The sequence below is a fragment of the Staurois parvus genome, unplaced genomic scaffold (genome assembly GCF_062004578.1).
Source record: "Staurois parvus isolate SC_StPar_1 unplaced genomic scaffold, SC_StPar_1.0 ptg000165l, whole genome shotgun sequence".
Taxonomy (NCBI): Eukaryota; Metazoa; Chordata; class Amphibia; order Anura; family Ranidae; genus Staurois; species Staurois parvus.
Window position 1 is genome coordinate 7,824,305 of NW_028317961.1, and position 21,355 is coordinate 7,845,659.

The window sequence follows — 21,355 nt, forward strand, 5'->3', positions numbered from 1 at the left end:
GCCATTGAGAAATACTGTGAGAGCTGTGATTGGTCACAGCTTGTCACATGGTATAAGGCTGTTGTGAATAGTCTTGTACCATGTCACCTCTGTGATCATTCACATATTTTACTAGTAATATGCAATGATGTGAGGAAGTGACATCTTGCTTACTACTATTCATGTGATCACTGATTGGCCAATCAGTGATCACATGAACGGGACCTCACACAGAGGTCCCATACAGCGATCAGTGTTCCGCTATGTCCGGAGGACACAGCAGACTCTGGATCACGATGCTGCGCGCTCCCAGGCAGTGAATGCGGTTGCTGTTTATAAATGTCCACCCGCTTCAGCACTGCTCTCGTCTGGCCGTTTATGTACATGGGACAGACAGGAAGTGGTTAATGCAGGGAATGAATTAAGGTAAAAAATGTCCTGCCTTTACAACCACTTCTTCAAGCAGTTCCAGGTTCCTTTTATAGATAATGAATCAGCCGACTGAGTGCTGACCAGTCTCTCAAATGCTCCCTCTAGACCTGTAGGGAGAATCTGTGTGGCATAGCCCTGCAGGAATCTCTTCCTTTTGCTGCTGGAGGAGAAAAGATCTTTAACCTCTTCCATACCGGGCACTTTTACCCCCTTCCTGCCCAGACCACTTTAAATGACAATTGCGTGGTCATACAACATTGTACCCAAACTAAAATGTTATCATTTTCTTGACACAACTAGAGATTTCTTTTGGTATTTAATCACCGATGGGGTTTTTATTTTTTGCTAAATTAACAAAAAAAGACCAAAAATTAAAAAAAAAACACGTTTTTCTTTGTTTCTGTTATAAAAGTTTGCAAATAAATAATTGATCTTCATAAATTTAGGCCAAAATGTATTATACTACATGTATTCATTATTTAGTTTGTAGAAAAGTTATAGAATTCACAAACTATGGTATAGATCTGAATATTGATCAATCCTGAAGTACTGACAGCCAATTTCTTGAGGGCCAAGAATGTCAGAACAGTACAGATATCCCCCAAATGACCCCTTTTTGTAAAGTAGACAGTCCAACGTATTTTATAAGAGGCATGGCGAGTTTTTTGAACTTATTATTTTTTTGTCATAATTTTTCAGAAAATGAAAAAATGTAAAAAATTATTTTCAATATTTTTTTTTACATACTGTCACCAGTGCAGTACAGCATCATCATATAACTAGCATGGCGGTGATCAGGGACACTGTATGAAAAAAAATTTAAAATTATATTTTTTTTTTACTTTTTTTATTAGTTTTAATTGTTTATTACATTTTTTTCTTTTTTTTTAAGATTTTTTTTTCATATTTTACTATGACCAAAATAGTACAATGTTACCATAGTAACATTGTACTACTTTGGGGAAGTGATCATTATTATTTTTTTTTTACACTATTTGCTTATAGCAAAGAATTACTTTGCTATAAGCAAGCATTTACCTGAATGACATCGATTCATTCAGGGTTTTTTTTTTTTTGTGCTTAGCTGTGATTTGGCCACAGCTAATCACATGACACAGCTGGGCTGTGATTGGCCCAGCTTATGCATGTGATCGCTGTGACCATTCACAGCTAGGCACACTAGTATACAATGGATGGCATGAATGAAGCCATCCATTGTATATAACTGTCATGTGGCCTGCTGTGATTGGTCACAGCAGGTCACATTTTACCAGCAACGGGGCCGGTACTCAGATCTGTCATCGGCCGTGTCTGAGGTACATGGCCGGTGACAGATCGCGCCGCTGCGTGGTTCTGTGGGTGCACAAACTGCGCATGCCCAAAAGGACGCCATATGGCGTCCACCTGGAACGGCAAGGTGCTCGCCCCGGTCGCCATCTGGCCATAGGCCGGGCGGGAAAAGGTTAAAGCAGATCTGAGCCCTAACATTTATTTGATCTTATTTGGTTATAGCAGTGAAAGTGTTTTGTTATACTGTTATCTATTTAATAAGTTCAAAAAGAAATTTGTTGATCCTGATAGAAATCTCAGCTGAAAACGTACTGTGCTCTATACATAATAATGTTCAAGCGAGCGCTATTAAATATATAAAACAATATAATAGAGCAGCTAGCGAAAGAAAAAAACCTCTAAATCCTTAAAAATAACCATATATAAAATTGCAGCGCTAAAATGATAATATTCTCAAATGACAGTAATTGGTGATAAAGTGCAACAGCGCTACCATGGAGCGCAATAAAGTGAAAGCAGTGCGTCGTCCTATGTGGACGAAAAATTGTGACATAAACGCACAATATAAACGTAAAAGGTCCACATAAATTCTTCTTTAGATAAGTTAAGTGCTTATCTCATCCAATGTGTGCAGATAATTCGTAGCTCCTCCACATATTCTATTATATAATAATAATAGAATATGTGGAGGCGTTTATGTCACTATTTTTTGTCACTTTAAAGCGCTCCGTGGTAGTACTGTGCTCTATGCCTGCACTGACTTTTATCAATTACGTGCTTCATAGTTAGCTCTGAAGATTGTAATTCCAAGGACTTCTATGTTAAAAAGAATGAAGCTGGCCATAGATGAACCTAATCTCAGCCGGCTCACAGCAGGGACCACCTGAGATTCGATCCATCCACAGGCAGGCTGGTTGTACTGAAGTCAATCAGTCAATCTACTTCAGTACAACCAGCCTTTCGCATTATTTGCATGTGATCACTGCTGGCGGCTATAGCCCATAGTAGTGATCATGATATTCTGTCGGCTGGGAATGCTCTCTGCTGGCAAAACACAGTAGTGCTGCAGGAGGGATTCCCCCATCAACACTGACTGTGCTGATGGAGGAATCAAGCAATTGTCTTTCCTTTCACCCATTCACAAAGGAAAGAAAATTGTGTAATTTATGGCTTGCTTAAGAGAAGGGTGTGGTTTGGTGGTCCTATCTTGTTTTTGTTGTCCTGATATGGAAAGGTAAGTGAGTGTTGTCATCCAATGACAGGAAGTGTATTACCAGCAGAATCACCAGGTAAAAATAACAGGAAAAAGCTTGAAAGCTGTAATATATTGCATTTTTGTGTTTGGGTTTAGATACACTTTATGAAGATTATTTTTGTGATAGGATCAGGGATAAATGTGCTTTAGATGGCTCGGCATTAAGGTTAAAAAATCGGACTTTCCTGGGATAGGCTTTCATGGGTCATGTCAAATTTCCTCACAGCAAACTAAATGAAGTTTAGAATTATATATAAAAACTGAGAATATTTTAATTTTAGTTCAATATACTCTTTCTTGCAAGTCCATTTTAGGAACACAACACAACATAGGAACACAGTAGCCTTTTGATAGCTGACACACATTCTGACAATGGTCTCCAAACTGCGACCCTTTTCTTGTTTTTATCTGACCCATAGGACACTATTCCTCTCACTGGCCCTTTGTTTAGAAGGCTTGGAATCCTATGTTCTATGATATAAAGATAACTAAAGCCATTAGATGTCCATTGTCCAATACCCACAAGACCCTGGGGCTCCCCTTGTGAAAAGAAAGCATGATCTTTGGACTTAGTAATGTTAATTTATGTTTTTTAGTTCCAGTGTTAGTACAGTGATATGCTTGGTGCTGGTGGTGGTCATAGAACATCAATGTTCATAGGATACCAGCTTACACATGAGTGTTAACTGCTTTCTCGCTGACCTATAGCAGATATACTGCTACAGGGCAGCATGGGTGTGCAAAATCATGTATGTTATATATATATATATATATATGTGTGTGTGTGTGTGTGTGTGTGTGTGTGATTTTTCATGCCCGTGTAGGGGGCGCTCGCAAGCCGTGCGCGCTCCGTAATTGTGCCGCTGTTCGTGGCCTTGGCTGTCAATCAGCGGGTCCCAGCTGGTGATTATTGTCCGGCACTCCGACTGAGGAGCATTACCGATGGAGGGAGACAACTGTAAGTAAACAATACGGTTCTCTCCCATCAACTCCTGCATATTGCTTTGCATGGCTTTGCATAGCAGAGCCATGCAAAGCAGTGTTCTTACAGTGAAGCACACACACACAGCTTACATTAAAACAGCACACAGTTAACCCTTTGATCGCCCCACATGTTAACCCCTTCTTGTCCACTGTCAGTACAGTGTCAGTGCTTACTGATCACTGTATTGGTGTCACTTGGGATGTCAGTGACACCAAATCAGTGTCAGAATGCCCGCCGCAGTCCCGCCATAATTCGCTGATCACCGCCATTACTAGTAAAAATTAAAAATAAAATCCCAGTATATATACCACCAGTTTTAAATGCTATAACTTTCACGTAAACCAATTAATTTACACGTATTGGGATTTGTTTTAGCAAAGACATATAGCAGAATACATTTTGGCCTAAAGTTATGACGAATTTTGATTTTTAAATTTTTTTTCCCGGACATGTTTAATAGCAAACAAAAGTCAAAAATATTGTTTTTCTTAAAATTTCGGTATTTTTTTTAAATAAAAGCCGCACAGGCGACCAAATACCACCAAAATAAAGCTCTATTCATGGGAAAAAAAGGACATAAATTTAATTTGGGTGCAGTGTTGCATTACTGCGCAATTGTCAGTTAAAGTACCGCAGCGCCGTATAGCAAAAAATGGCCTGGTCAGGAAGGGTTGTAAATCCTCTGGAGGGCAAGTAGTTAAAGGAAAATATATATTTTTGTAGTCATATACTTTCATAGCAGTTTAGCTCCATGTGATATTTATGGCTGTATTGTGGGCCCTAATTAGACACATGTCAAAATAGGTCACTCGGAACAGAATTCTGGCACCTGCCAAGCAATCCCAGGCCAGAATAGGTGCACTGAGCTAAATGGCTCATTACAAGTGCATACAAGAGGTATATCAGCTTCTCATTGTGAGTCAACAACAGTGTATATGGGTGCTATGTCATAATTGATTCCTCAAGCCCGTCCCCCAGCCGGATGAGTGGTGAAAGATCATTACATGGACCACAACAACAGGTGGTGGATACACTTCTTCCATTGCCTTTGTATACAGGCATTTTGCTATAGTTTAATTCTGTTTGAAAAACATGTACAATATGAATGAAAATACGGCAAGAGCACTATATAAAGAATGTAGCATATTCTCTTACAATATTGCTTGTTCTGGCTACTTTGGCTGTACTGTTTATGAGATTCAGTCACCCCAGAGTACATTTTCCTTTGCAAGTAAAACATGTGCAAATTGTTTTTTCCTTGTTGGGCTTTTCCATAGAAATGTTTCTGCCTGCATAAATAATTTTTATTTTATTTTCATGGGAAGGTTCTGGTTAATCCAGTGGTCTGCAATGCTTTGCTAAGCAGTATCACAACAGAAATGGTACAGAACAGCTGCCTGTGCTATAGTGCCCTTTTGGCTTGTAACAATTTGATTTTTTTCCAACAACCCAAGAAGCAGATGTGGTAAAGTGTGATCAGTATAAGTTTGAAAACTATAAAAAAAATGATGCCAGAAGTGGTCAAAGGGACTGTAAAAATCTCAGAGTCTTGATTATAGGAGAGGAAATGGATTTATAGACAGCTGGGGAAATGCAAAAATAGGAGATTCTGCCATTCAGAAAAACACAAAGGTTATTGTAAATTTCTGAAGTCAGTGGGTATGTGCTTTCCGAACAAAAACCTATTAAATATACATATGAATGCATAGCTCCTGGTTCTTTTGTACTTCTATATACGAGTAAGGATTTTCTAATTTTTCCCACATGCCATTTAAAAAGTGAAATTGGGATTTGCATGAAACAACGTCATGTTTGTGTTTAAATAGGATGCTGTGCAGTGTTTCCCTCAAACTCACTAAAGACACATTTAAAGTTCACGGAGCTGTTGTAAAACAGTACTGTGCCGCAGAACAGGGCCAGAACTGCAGTTTGTTATGGGAAAAAACATGCATAAATAATGGGATCCTGTAAATTATTCCTAGGGTACGGTAAATGTACATTTGCAGGGTGTAGTGTCTGGTGTATTTTGATTAGCACATAGAAACATCATATAAAATGTTATTTGTAATGTGGTCAAATGCAGCTATGTGAAAATGTTTTCTTTTAAAGTTTGGAAAGATTTAGCATACCATATAACTAAAATGTAAAAAAAAAATTTACTTAAGTGTGGTATAATATAGATAATATGATGGCAGTATTAGATATTATCAGTGTAATATTGGTACTTATCAATCCCTGCACATTACAAGCTATGTTATATGCTGAGCAAGATATACTGTACTATTTTTCAGAGGAGAATTTGACTACTTTAGAGAAATCAAAAGTAAATAGTTTATGATTAGGCTGATATTTCTCAGCACAAAGTATTGTCTAGTAACTAATGATATATATATATATATATATATATATATAAAAAAAAAAATATATATATATATATATACATACTATATATAAATATTTACTTTGATATACAGCTATTAAGAGATAAGGAAGATTAAAAAACACACACTAGAACTTTCTGTTGGTACAAGAATTTTTTAGATGCTTGTAACTGCCATCCATACATTCAAGTCATTGATCCTCATATACTACAGATTAAGCTGGCTGGCCATACATGCATAGATTTGTTTTGTTAAGACTGTGAGCTGAACAAATGAAATCTAAAAAATTCTAAGTAACCCACCCTTACTTTATCCAAATTAGACAGAAAAAGCTTTGCTTTTAGGCAGGGGCGGACTGAAAACTTATGGGGCCCCCGGGCAATAGGGGATCATGGGGCCCCTGTGTCCTTGCCCACACTCAAACCACACCCAAAAAAGCCTATACAAGGTACCAGGGGCATTTCATGGGGCCCCCTACTGACCCCGGGCCCTCGGGCAGTGCCCGAGTGCTCGAATGGTCAGTCTGCCGCTGCTTTTAGGTGTACTATAAAGGTACAGTTCTTAGACTCTAATTTAATAGCTACCCAAATTCATTTTTATTTTTTATTTTTTTCATTTACTGTATATAAACAGCTACTCATCTTAAGTTAATATCCTGTTTTTTGGTTAAAACAAGGATCTTCTTTAACACTCCTGCTTATCTTTAGCTATGTATTGGGGGGATTTACTAAAACTGGAGCACTCAGAATCTGGTGCAGCTGTGCATGGCAGCCAGTTACCTTCTAATTTCAGATTATTCAATTAAGCTTTGGCAATAAAACCTGGAAGCTGATTTATTTTTATGCAGAGTTGCACTCTCCAGCTTTAGTAAATAACCCCCCATAATGTTACAAGTGCTAGAGGTGACATTAGCTACAATGTAATGCAATGAGACGACAAGTTGGTTATGTTTTTTGTACAGCACCATGTGAATATCATCTGTTTTATGGAGACTAAAATTCTCAGCCACACTTATATGCTTTTAATTTTAATAGAGTAAACAGATGTAAAATATTTGCACAGGTATATATATATATATAATATCAGCCAAATTTGGTAGTAGATGTCACATACATAAAGTGAGATATGAAAGAGGCTAAATATTAAAAGTGCAAGCTGCAATCATTTACAGCATATGTCAAGTACATGGGTTCAGTACCTCATCCTAACAGTATCTGGACCTGTCTGTTTTAAACATTGTTTGGCTTTATCTTGGTGTAAGAGACAAGAATATGTTGAAACATTTGGACAAATGAAATAGAGCAGTGTAATTAGCAAGGTTTCCATTTTGCCAATAGATTTTCCAATTTCCTGTTGCACTCTTTGATATTTAATTATAAAAGTTGCTAATGCCTGCAGAGTTTACTTGTTGCTTGTCTCACTCCTCCCAACCCCACCCCAGCAGGGAAATTGGTAGGTAGAATGAGCCAGACATGCTATGGAGCAGAAGAGTTGAGACCTGCCTCCTAGTCCAAAGTTTTAAATTAGCTATAAGTGACTATTAAAGCTTCAGAACATTTCATACCAGATAAAAAGTATGCAAAAGGTAAAGAAACCCAGACAAGTTCAGATTCCAGCTTAAAATGTCAAATTCAATCATCTTTTATCTTATTATAGATTAATTTATACATACCAGGGGCGGACTGACCATTTGGAAACTCGGGCACTGCCCGAGGGCCCGGGGTCAGTAGGGGGCCCCATGAGATGCCCCTGGTACCTTTTTCATAGGCTTTTTTGAGTTTGGGCAAGGACACAGGGGCCCCATGATCCCCTATTGCCCGGTGGCCCCATGAGTTGTCAGTCCGCCACTGATGCATACCTCCCAACTTTTGAACTTCAGAACCAGGGACACTTGAGGGAGGCAGTGACCAGAGGCATACACAGTGTTTCATGGTAAAAAGTGGGTGTGGTCAAGTTGTTAACAATGGGAGGGTCTTAAGGAGTGTAGTTAAACAAAATCAAAGCTTCCTTGTACCTATAAAATATGCTTTGATTGCTGTGCCACACACAAAAGTCTCACAGACATATACAAACCCTAGCACAATCATTTAAAAAAAAAATACAAAAATGTCCATTTGCACACACCAAAAATTTGCAGAGTGCTAAAACTTTGTATGAGACTACCTTCACAAAGATATTATTAAAATAGTCATAGTTACATAGTTGGTAAGGTTGAAGAAAGACACCAGTCCATCCGGTTCCACCTGTGTGGGAGTGTGCATTCATGTTAAAAAATTATATCCCTGTATACTGTGTTCACTAAGAAGCCCATCCAAGAGTTTTTTTTAAACTATCAATACTTCTCACTGACACCACCGATTGTGGGAGTTCCACATCCTTACTGCCCTGACAGTGAAGAACCTCCTATGCAGTTTAAGGTTAAACTGTTTCTCCTCCAACAAAAATGAATCAGCAACAAAAAAAGAAAATGTTTAAGGTGATATAGATAAGGCGATAGATAAGACAGGGCAATGGATATGAATATTGTAGAAATGAATTATAATTTTATGGTTCGATGGTATATCACACAGAGTGTGGCTCTTAAACCAAGACTGGAGATTTCACCTTTATGTTGGAGGGGATATGGGAGTAAGAGAACAATGACACAAATATGGTGGGAGTGCTCTAAAATTCAGGAGTTTTGGCGAATAATAATCCAGTATATACAAGAAATATTGGTGGTTAGTATACTGACAGACCCTTGGGTTTTTTTATTTCATAAATCTGAGATTAAAGTGAAGGATCATAAGAATATGTTGATATTTCACTTAATAAAAGCAACAAAAGGGCTGATCCCTACATTTTGGTAGGTACAGGAGACCCCAAAAATAAAAGATTGGATATATAGAGTGGAGTATATATACAGGATGGAGGAACTTTACCATGTTGAAGATACGTTTGTGCTTGTAGTCGTTCCTCATAACTGCAGGCTCTCTAGTCCCCTTATTAGTTTTGTTGCCCTTCTCTGGACTCTCTTCAGTTCCAGCACATCCTTCCTGAGGACTGGTGGCCAGAACTGGGCGGCATACTCCAGTCAGGGACTGCATAACAACTGTATAAAATGTATAGAAGTCTGTAAGGCAGAGTGCAGGGGTTAGGGGTTTGCAGTGCACAGAGTGCTGCAGTCAGTGTTGGGTTTAGGATACATAGGTCAGGGTGGGCATTGCTCAAGGTTCAGAAGCATGTAACACACAGAGTAGTAGTCAGTGCCAGGTTTAGGACTACGTGATACACAAAGATCAGGGTCCAGGAGTATGTAATGCACAGAATGCAGGAGCCAGGAGTGTGTAATGCATAGTAGAAGTCAGGAGTACAAAGCAGAAAGAATCCCTTTTCCCAGCATCCCCCCCCCCCCATTTCTTCTGCCAGCAAAAATGTCCTTCCCCCTTCAAGCACAAGTCCACACACCCCTAAATCCCCACTTCTGGCACAAATCCACTCTCCAAATCCTCCCTCACAGCACAACCCCCCCCCAAATAAACCCTTCCCCCCAATTCCACCACAAATCCCCCCCCCCTTCCAAACCCTTCAGCACAAATCTCCTCAATTCCCCCTCCAAGCACAAATCCTCTCTCCACTTTTAGTACAAATCTTTCCCAAAACCTTTCTAGCACAACCTCCCCTTATCCTCTCCAGCAAAAATCCTCCTTCCCCAAATCCCCCCTCCCAGTACAACACCCCCCCCAACATAAATACTCTCCTAATACAAATCCATGCCTCTCAACTGCCTTCCTGGGATTTGAGCAAAACTCCTGTGCCCTGCAAATCTGGCTGAGTTCTGAAGTCCAATGCTGGAACAAGATCAGGTACTTGGCTCCACTTACTTGCCTGGCAGGGGCAGTTTGGGCACAGGGCAATTAAGCCTCATCTCTTGTGAGATGTCCTAAGTCCCTGACGCCACGATTGTCTCCTCTGTGGCAGCTGGCATCTCATTGATTTGAGGTAGTGGGGGCGGGTTAGGAGGATATATGCTAAGGGGTACTTTGGAAGGGACGAGGTCTTGTGCTAGAAGGGGGATGTGTGGGGGGTCAGATTTCAAATCCTCCCCCAAAAAAAACTCCTCCAAGTGTACATCTTTGTTGCCTACCCCCACACCCACTTCATGGTCACTGTGTGCCTCTCCCCTAATCCATTATTAATCTTAATGCAGACCTCAGATCATCAGCACAGCTCAGCCAGATTTAAGGAGGAGGGGGCTTCAGCCAGCCGTACAGAGAGTTAGTATGAAGGCAGCCGTTTGGTAAAGATGCTGGCTGCCTGCAGAGTGATCATGGTGTGTGGGACCCCAGGCCCTCCACAAAAGATGTGGGGCAGGGGCCACTGCTGACCGTGCACCCCTGGTAGGCAAGTTACTGGAGCCCAGACTACTGGTCTCCAGGATTCAGCCTTGATTTGCCTGAACACCAAGATTTAAATCAAATCTTGGGGCGGTTACAGCTAATCCGGGACAATTGGGAGGTATGCTTATATGAAGGGAACTTGTACTAAAATCCTATGCATACTGACATTATTGGGTGATAACAGGTAGCACAGAAGTTCTGGTTCATTCAGCAGTGTGCCAGAAGTCTGTCACTTAATCTAGGGCATGATTTGCTACAAGTCATAGTACAAGCATATCCTCGGGCTCTTGTAAATATTGTGTGCTGCATATTCCTTGGGTGCAGGAGCTAATGATACATGCTAACGCAGTTTTGACAAGCCACTGGTATGTTTCTGTGCCTTCTGATGCCTGCTAACAGTTTATATAGGTTAACCTAAACAATATGTAAACACATTATTGTATAAGTTAGAACTCTTTTTTAGTTATTAGTTCTGGTACAGTGGTCATTTCACTCCTTAAAGTAAATGACATTTGCTGTAACACTTATATTGCTCTATGTAGTGAATTTCTTACAAACTGCAATTAAGGCTAAAGTATTTGATGTCACATTGATCTATTGTTATGTAGAACTTTATGTCATTCTTATACAAAAAATCAGATGTCTCTTAAGTAAATCTAGAAATTCTAAAGGACCCTCTGCACACTGGTATATACCCTTTCAAGCAAACTATGCAATAAATATGGATATTTGGTTCACACATATTGCAATACATGTTTTAGCTGGCCAACTGCGTCAAAGTAATCCCTCTATGGCCAGTCCTACTCTGCTCTGCCTATGCAAGTGCTACTGTGGACACAATGCTAGCATAGGGGAAAAGACACAATGGGGGAGAGCTACAAGGTTCAGGTCTGGCTACTGACCCAACAATACAACAAACAAGAGATACCTGTGCTCAAATCCCAATAGCTAGTACATGCATTTATCCATCAGGTGCTAAAGGGGTGTAACCTGTCACAAACATTAGCAATTCAAACTGAGAATATAATGTGTAGTGAAGGTTACCTACAGGCTGTGCATGTTAAGTGCGAAGGTGTGCTGTGGTGGCATTCATTGTTATGGTTGGTACACACTATGAGAAAACAATTGTCCGATTTTCCTCTATGTTTCACAGCAAGTTGAAACCAAGGATGGAACTAATGTACGAAAATTCTCATATGGCAAAGGCTTTTTTTGGTTGTTTATTGTTTCTGATCATGCACAGTTTTTCTTATCTGATTTTTCTTGTATGAAAACCGTACAAAAACAGTACACATTAAAGAAAAACGTTAGATCTGTTCTCTAATGAGAAAAAGTGTGTAGTTTGTCCATTTGCAAATTTTAGTTTGGAAAGTCTGAATCGGATGTCGGAATTTGTGTAGACACTATACAAAAATCAATCATTCCTCAAACGGCATTTTGTGTCCGATTTTCTTAAAGTGTGTACCCAGCTTTTGTGGCATTCCAACACATCTGTATTGCAATGCATCACAATATGTGGTAATGCTACTGAGACTTGCTTCATGTCCAATGTTTGATCTGCTGTGGTGCATCAGGCAGCCCACTTAAATGATCGGGCTGCCCTAATGGCCAAGTTCATCTTTTCCAGATTACCAGATTTAAGCAGCACAGCATGAATAAACACTAAACCAAAGATACTCTTTTCCTGTAATGTCTCTGCATGTATTAATGCATGCTCAAATGTGTTTTACACTAAAGACAGAGGTTGTCCTTCCCAGCCTAACAGGTGATGTTCACATCCAACAGCATTTTTAATCTAATGCATGACTACTCTGTTCTGGAGGACCTTATAATTTTCTCTGTCCATCAAATTGAAGGATTTTGCTGTACATTCCTGGTGCAATAAAAGTTGTAAGTGTATGTGGACTTGGATAAATTCCTAAATATTTATGAAATTTCTCTATAGTATTGCATTTGCTAGTACTGAATTTAGGGACGACATTTACAGTGTAAAGAATATAAGTTCTGGGGTTTTACTTTGTGAAATATCACCAAAACAGGATAAAATTCCAGGAAAAACAGCATTGCTTATTTTATTTTATTTATTACAGGTACTTATATAGCACTGTCAATATATGCAGCACTTTACATATATTTTATACATTCACATCAGTCCCTAACCCTCAAGGGGTGTACAGTCTAAGGTCCCTAACTTACATTTATACATACACATACTAGGGCCAATTTAGACAGGTTACAATTAACCTACCAGCATGTCTTTGGAGTGTGGGAGGAAAGCAGAGAACCCGGAGGAAACCCACACAGGGAGGACATGCAAACTCCAGGCAGGTGGTGCCGTGGTTGGGATCTTTGCTTCTGAGTTCACACAAGATAGGGAGAAATAAAAAGAATAAATAAATTGTTGCCTGTATTTTGCACATCACCACTGTCCCATAGACATTTACAAGTGATACATCAAACTATGTGGTAGTTAAATGTTAAAGTAGAACTACACTGCATCTGAGCACTACAAACCAAAAATACTATTTAATTTATTTGTAATATTTAACTCAAATTCACTCATCCATCCATGTCTCCATGCTTTATTTTGCTGAGAAATCACTTAAAAAAAAAACCCTAGTATTTTTGCCCTTGGCCAACTTGAGTAAGAACAAATGATTCCTGAGTTTGTGGAATCAATCTGCCCTTAGCTCAGGCATGCAGGCAGGAGGGTGTACTTAGCTGAGAAAACTCTTCCTCCCCTCTTGAAGACTCCTAAATTACATAATTTGCCTACACCTGGAGGCCAGGAAGTAACTGACAACATGTAAAAAAAAAGATTAAAACAAGCAAATATAATATTTTCCTTTCCTTCATTTCCTTTTTTTATCTTATCTGATGTTTATGTATATGTAAATCCTCACTTTGTAAAACAACCCATTCAGTTTAAAATAGAAATGAAAAGCAAAACATTTATGTACTAGGTATATCTAGAAAGTAATGAGAATGATATTTTAAAAATTATTTTATTGAAGAATTTTACAGTTGAACATTGTCTCCTTCAAAGTATGCACCTTGTGAGTGTATACAACTTCCAGGGATGCTATTCTTTATAGCATCCCTGGAAGTCTTCAAGTGGGATGGTGTTCAGAGGATGCATAGTGGCTCTTTGGAGGTTATCCACACTACCAAAATGCTGTCCATTTAAACCCTTCTTCATCTTTGGGAATATGAAAAAGTCACAAGGAGTCAAGTCAGGACTACAGGATGGATGTGGAACCACCATGATGTGTTTTTCAGCCAAAAACTCTCTGACAGTCAAAGCGCCATGACTCAGTGCATTTTCGTGGTAATGGATCAAAGTTGCGCAGATCTCAGGACGCACAATAAAGTGTATCCCTTTATGGCCTTGTTATTCACTGTACATGTTTGAGTCCAACTACGCTGATCATATGTATAGAGGAGTACCAGTTCTGTCAGTTTAGTCTATGTGTAGCCAGTGAAGCCAGTGGAGCCAGGTGGTAGAGATCCCTCCAGGTGTGGAACTTCCAATTACCTAATGAGCTGTGGCCCCTAGGGGTCAAGTTAAGGAGGTGAGGAGGCACTCTAGCCACTTAAGGATAGATACACTAGAGTGTCACCTGAGCACACATCAAGCGTGGAGTGGAATGGAGAAGTGAAGCACTTTATTTGCATACTTGCACATTATTATTGTTTGCACTCATTGGCTTGCACTTTATTGTGGACTGCATTTTTTTAGTATCTTTTATACATTTTGAGCACTTGTCACTTTGTTTGATAAGATTGAGTGTCACATCACTGATTTATTTCACTTTATTGGTCTGGTTAGCCGTTTGGTTGGCATATCAGATAAAATCAAAAAGTGTTTGCACATTATCACAAGTGTGGTTAATAACACTATATCACTGTGGAAATATATTTATTTATTTATATAGATTGCACTTGCTTATATCATGTTTATTTCAAATTGTATCTATATTATGATCTATATTTGAGTTAGGGGAACTTAATCTGGTGATTTTTGTGGCACATCATTTATAGGATTGTACACAGAATACTATAGTGTGTATTTATTATTACCATTAATTTTATTTATTCACTTATTGCACTTTATAATTATGTTAATCATAGCGCTTCACCATTGTTGAATTTTATGATTTGTCTTAATCATTGTTTGTTTTCAGCACCTTCTTGTCCTTCCTTGAAGGCCTTGTGCCATCGGGACACTTATACGGATGATAGCGCAGCTTCTCCATAAGCTTTCCTCACCATTTCCAAAGTTTCTTATGTACTTTTACCCAATTTAACACAAAATGTTATTGCATTTTATTGCTGTTCCAAACGCACTTGCATTTTTCTGATTAGTGTTCTAACGTATACCTGGCACCCCACCCCAAGTGACCTTGGCCAGCTTCTCTCTTCACAGAGCCCTTCTCGAGTGTAGGAACTTCATTCTCATTATATTCTGGACGCACCTTGTATAGCTATAAATACATTATAAATACCTATTTTCCCCCTTTTAATAAGTGAGTACTTACCCTCTGTTCTCAGGTGCATAAGGAGCTCAGGGATGAGAAACAGCATGGCACTGATCTTCCCAGTAAATGGCTGTGCTTTGGGGCATGTTAGCAGAAGTCTGATCATTGGAGGAGAGCAAGCTGAGTTTTCAGCACAGCTAGAGAACTGACCATAATGTGCTCTAATGCCTGGTGTGGTCAGTTTTTAATAGGAAAGCAGAACGACTGGCATGAAAACCATGGATTTCACACAAAGGAAGAAATACGAGAACAGGATACTTTTTCATACAAGTACATGGTATAGCAGGCCCGTATCAGGAATATGAAATGTTGGGTTTACATATTCTTTAAAGCCTAAATAGTTCATTTGGACCAAGTTTGGCCAAACAAACGATTTACTGCACTAACAGGTGCACTTGTTGGGCACACTGTATTAACTTTATGTAGCCTCAGCTACATACAGTATACAACACTGTGTTCCAGCAGTGGAATGAAAACGTCCTATCCCATTCCAGGGATAAAAGAAAATCCATCATTCATGGGAAGCTTTGTATTCTGTGTATGATTGCAAAGCTTCTCCTGATTTGCTGAGGCAAAGAAACAGGTGGATGACATCACAAACTGTGCCACAGCTAATCAGAAGAGGCTGTATATTTATTCATAGAATACAAACCTCCCTGTGAATGACCCATGAACTCCCAGTCCCACTGCTGGAACACAGTGTTGCATACTGTATGTATCTGAGCCTACATACAGTGAATACAGCACACCCATAAAGTTCACCTGTTAGTGCAGTAAATAGTTTGGTCCAGCTTGGCCCACTATTTTAAAGGGATATCAAATGTGGAATTGGGCTTTAAACTCTAATAAGCCTGCAAGTAGTGAATTAGATAGCTGCAGCAATGACCCTGGAAGAGCTGCTGGGTTTTAACAGGCTCTCCTGCTTTCCCTAATAGTGGCTTGTCCTGTAGCTGCACCCAGGCATTTAAAAATGGCTGATGGTCCTAAATTGTTGAGTAGCAGCGTCCAAGCAATACCAGTTCATGGTGAGCCTAGATCCTTCAGTAGCAGCCTCCCAGTTACAAATGGTTCCTTTAAGAGCAGCTATTTGTGGTCCAAGATTTGAAAGTAGCTGTCTTCCAGATTCTAATTGATCCTTTGAGTGCCTCCATTGGTAGCCCTTGACACTACAATATTAGCTTCCAAATAGGAATATTACCTCTAACTTTAGATGACTAATCACAGGTACTTTCAGGAGCTGAATAACCAGGTCTCCACGCAACATCCTTCCAGCTACAGTTTTCCCTAAAATCTCCTGGGAATTCTCCTAAATAGCAGACTCTTATGAAGATGTTCTAGACAGGAAGCCATTCTCCAGGAATCAACACTGGCCAGCTTAAATTCCTTAGGCCCAGGCACAGGCCCCAGGCAAAACTCCCTGTGGCATATTTCCCACAGGCAGCATCCTGAGAGGGAAGGACTTCTGGACTCACATCCTCTCCAGGCGAAGCTTGGGAGGAAAGGGCCTTTTTAGACAGTCACCCCAAATATTTATTTCTCCCCAGTTCACATGATTGCAATAGATCCCTTAGTGATTGGCCAGGGCAGAATAAACATTCATAACCCAATACACAGTATATTTTCACTCTGTCTACTGGAGAACACCCCCAAGAAGCAGACAGAAGCAATGGCCTTGGGCTTAGGAGAAATCTAACACATTTAGATAACATAAACAAAGCCCAGGTAAATTAAAGGGGTCCATTTTAACTTTTGCTTCAGAGCCTTATGTCTTTCAGGTTTCATAAACACCTTTGCTGGATGCACAAGAAAAAACAATATCTGTGGCTTGCAGTTGCAAGTGCAACTTTTAGATGTTCTCCGTGTTTGAGGGAGTAGCTGTGAGAAGCAAAGAAATTACATTTAAAAAATGGGGAGCTGCATTATAAAATGCAGCCAGATACCACATGCTATGTAAATAGTGTACAAAGCAAAGAGAATATTAACTAAAGACTTGGTTATAACAAATTTTTCTCTTTAGTACGAGCTTTAAAATTTACTTCCAAAGTAGTGCACTGTAGTCATTGTGCACTGGCACCAGTTGCCCCTTTTGCCACCCACATGTATGAAATCATAGTTATGCCTCTGCTTGCAGGTATCAGTAATAGATAAAGCTGCATGGAGATATTTCCAAAATCTGTGACTGTTTTTAGTTTTTTTTTTTTACACCTAGAAAAAAGAATGCTGTTTAATTGAATATAAAGAGATTCTGTAGTGCTTACAACTGTATGCATGACTGCTATAACAATAAAAAGTATTCTTGTACAATCTACAGAAATCAGTCACCGATAACATTCTAAACTCAAGCCAATTTAATAACACCTCCTCAATATAAACATGAATACTAAAGGGCAATCAAGATTTATAATGTTGAAGTTAAACATGATGACTTACTACTAGTGTTGTGGAGATTTAGCTGGTAACACCCAGTATATTAAGTTATTTTTTCTAATATGTGCTTGTATTTTCAGGGGATTTTGACACAGTACAGAGTCCCTCAACACCTATCAAAGACCTTGACGACAGGACGTGTAGAAGTGCTGGGTCAAAGTCACGAGGAAGAGGCAGAAAAAATAATCCTTCACCCCCTCCTGACAGCGATTTGGAGGTAAGAACCCATTTATTAGCGCATTGGAATGTCCCTTGTGAAGCTGCAGCTAGCCGCCCTGTTTGAACAGAGGTGTGTACAAAGGCCTGTCAAGCAACTGTCCCTGATTAGTTATTTCAGCCTGTATTTGGTGTATTTGCTCTCTGGCTCAGGAATAATGGCTAGCTTATTTTTTAGTTGTAAACTATTTATTTTTATAGACTGTTGTAGCTAACATTTAGGAAATTTCAGTTTATTTTCAGCTATGAAGACTCAGAACTGGCTATTTTCCCAGGGTCTATTGAATATGGATTTACACGTGCAATTGAGTAGTTTAGTGTTAAGGTTTAAGAGCTGTTCCAAAATGCCAAAACAACTTGAGTGTTTTCACTTAAATATGGAATTTTCTTTGAAAATGACTCAGTTATTCATGGTATGCATTCAAATTTTTTATAATGAACTGAATGAAGAAATTGTCCTTTCTGTAAACTTCTTTTTAGTCTATGAACTTTAGAATTGCTGGTATAAAATGTTATATTTTAAGAAAATATTGAGTTTTAAATTAATATGTATATAACATTTGGGGTGTCTTTCACAGAAGTAATAGGACATTTGAATGTAGTGTGAAACTTCACTTATAAGAAGCCTTTATTAAATATTGCCCACCAGCCTACTTACACCACATGACCTCCTGGTCTATCCAACACCTGCCTTATATGTCAGAGAATGAGGGGATCTCTAATACAACCACCTATCCTAATTCAGTCTTATTGTAAACCACCCCTTCCATCAATTTGCTATCCCTTATAGCCCACACTAGGGACATACAGTATGTATTAATTGCAAAACTACACTATAATGCCAAAAGTATTGGGACACCCCTCCAAATCATTGGATGCAGGTGTTTAAATCATCTCCATGGCCACAGGTGTATAAAATCAAGCACCTAGACATGCAGACTGCTTCTATAAACATTTGTGAAAGAATGGGTCGCTCTCAGGAGCTCAGTGAGTTCAAGTGTGGTACCCTGATAGATTGCCGCCTGTGCAATAAGTCCACCCATGAAATTTCCTTGCTACTAAATATTTAGTGGTATTATAACAAAGTGGAAACAACAAAGTGGTAGACCACATAAAATGACAGAGTGGGGTCAGCACATGCTGATGCATACAGTGCGCAGAAGTTGCCAACTGTCTGCAGAGTCAAAAGACCTCCAAAGTTTGTGTGGCCTTCAGATTAGCACAACAGTGCATATAGAGCTTCATGGAATAGGTTTCCATGGCCGAGCAGCTGCATCCAAGCCTTACATCACCAAGTGCACTGCAAAGCGTCAGATGCAGAGGTGTAAGCACATCTCCACTGGACTGTAGAGCAGTGGAGACATGTTCTCTGGAGTGACGAATCATGCTTCTATGTCTGGGTTTGGCGTTTGCCAGGAGGTAACTCTTAAGGCGTCAGCATATCAAGACATTTTGGACAATCTCATGCTCCCAACTTTGTGGGAAAGGTTTAGGGATGACCCCTTCCTGTTCCAACATGACTGCGCACCAATGCACAAAGCAAGGTCCATAAAGACATGGATGAGCGAGTTTGGGGTGAAGGAACTTGACTGGCCTGCACAGAGTCCTAACCTCAATACGATAGAACACGATATGAATTTGAGCGGAGACTGCGAGCCTGGCCTTCTCGTCCCACATCAGTGCCTGACCTCACAAATGCACTTCTGAAAGAATGGTCCCATAGACACACTCCTAAACTTTGTGGTCAGCTTTCTCAGAAGAATTGAAGCTGTTATAGCTGAAAAGGGTGGGCCAACTCAGTATTGCACCCTATGGACTAAGACTGGGATGCCATTAAAGTTCATGTGCATGTAAAGGCAGGCGTCCCAATACGTTTGCCAATATAGTGTAGGTTTCATCTAACTCACCAGTGAACTCCCTCTTATACACGCCATCATCACCTTTCAATCTCAGCCAACACCGTGACACAACGCTTACTGGGCAATTCCCTCTTTCAGTTCAGGGTAATTATCCAAAAGAACACTAGGGCTTTTCTTTCATTTCAGGAACAGGACACCCTTATAATCCCCCTTTTTTGCAAAACCTTCTGTCTTTTACTGCCATTAGCAGTGGCTCAGATATTTCACGGGATCCCCAACTCCAGCAATTCTCACTTATTTCCTTGAACATTATCTCAGCCTGTTTAGCAGGTTTGTTTTGCACACTCTCAGTAGTAGTTTTGAACCTATCAGTAATCTTCTTCAAAGACATGGGCACATCCATGTGGACTCCATCAACGCTCACTGCTAAATCACATATTCCTGATTTTTACTTACACAAAAAGAGATAGTCTTGTTTTAACAAGTTTATTGCGAGTGTTATGTACTGATGGTACCATTGATCAATATACTTGAGTTGTGCATAGCTAGGTGCTGTAGGTAAAATTGTTATACCTTATCAACAATTGCATTATTTGTCACCAACTTAAAAATACATTTTAAAAAATTTAAAAAATAAAGCTTTAATAGAAGAAATAGGGAGGCTACCATATTTGTCCTTCTTCGAAAAATGCTGGTTTTCTGGCTTTTTCATGCAACCATGCATGCAGGCATCCAGTGAAGCCAAAGCAAAGTTATCTTCATATTTGCTATAGGTCAGTAACTCAAAATACTGAAGCCAGTGAATCAGCACGATCACCAAGAAACTAACAGGAGGAGAGAGCAGCAATGGCAACTGCCCTCTCAGGTTCATTTTAAAAAGGAATCAGTTATCTTCATTTTTATATTTTTATTGGCTTGCCTTTTTTTCAAATATTTGGTAACTCATTTAAACCAAAGAGAGTCATTTCAAGCTCAGGCTGTACAGAGTTTTGCATAAAAAAAACATTATACAGGGTACATTTTCTAAATTTATCAAATTGTTCCACAAAAAAGTGATACTTCATATAAGTAAAATACAATACATATATAAAAATACTTTCGGATTAATAAGAAAATACATACAAGAGAACTCAGCTTGTTTGCATGTGCAACCCCAATTCCAAAAAAACTTAGGATGCTGTGTAAAATCTACACAAAAACAGAATGTAATGATTTGCAGATCTCAAAAACCCATATTTTATTTACAATAGAAAATAGAAAAAAAATCAAATGTGTAAACTGAGTACCATTTTAAGAAAAAAAATAAGGTAATTTTGAAATTGATGGCAGCAACACATCTCAAAAAAGTTTGGACAAAGGCAACAAAAGATAAAAAATGAAAAGGTGGACTAACTGCAAAAATCCTCCCCATCCTCCTGGTCGCTGCTGCACTTAGTAGGCCCCATACTATTCAACCTCCTCCTCCATGCAGCATAAGTTCCTGACTTATACTTGGTATTAGCCTGTTCTACATAGTGACAGACAGAGGAGCGCATCAGTATGCTGCTTCTCATTTCATTGTTCAGTTACAGACTGGGGGGGAGGAGGACCTGTCAGTATCACTTAACTTCAGTA

General features: G+C 39.3%; 1 protein-coding gene across 9 annotated transcripts in view; it reads left to right on the forward strand.

Moving 5' to 3' along the window:
* The window catches only part of EYA4 (EYA transcriptional coactivator and phosphatase 4), a 355,737-nt gene that overhangs the window by 265,774 nt on the left and 68,608 nt on the right, over positions 1-21,355 (forward strand). For all 9 annotated transcript variants that reach the window (XM_089676183.1, XM_089676184.1, XM_089676186.1 and 6 more), the window contains one exon: positions 17,747-17,883. In XM_089676183.1, the coding sequence (XP_089532309.1) occupies positions 17,747-17,883 (137 nt within the window). The remainder of the gene's footprint in view (positions 1-17,746; positions 17,884-21,355) is intronic.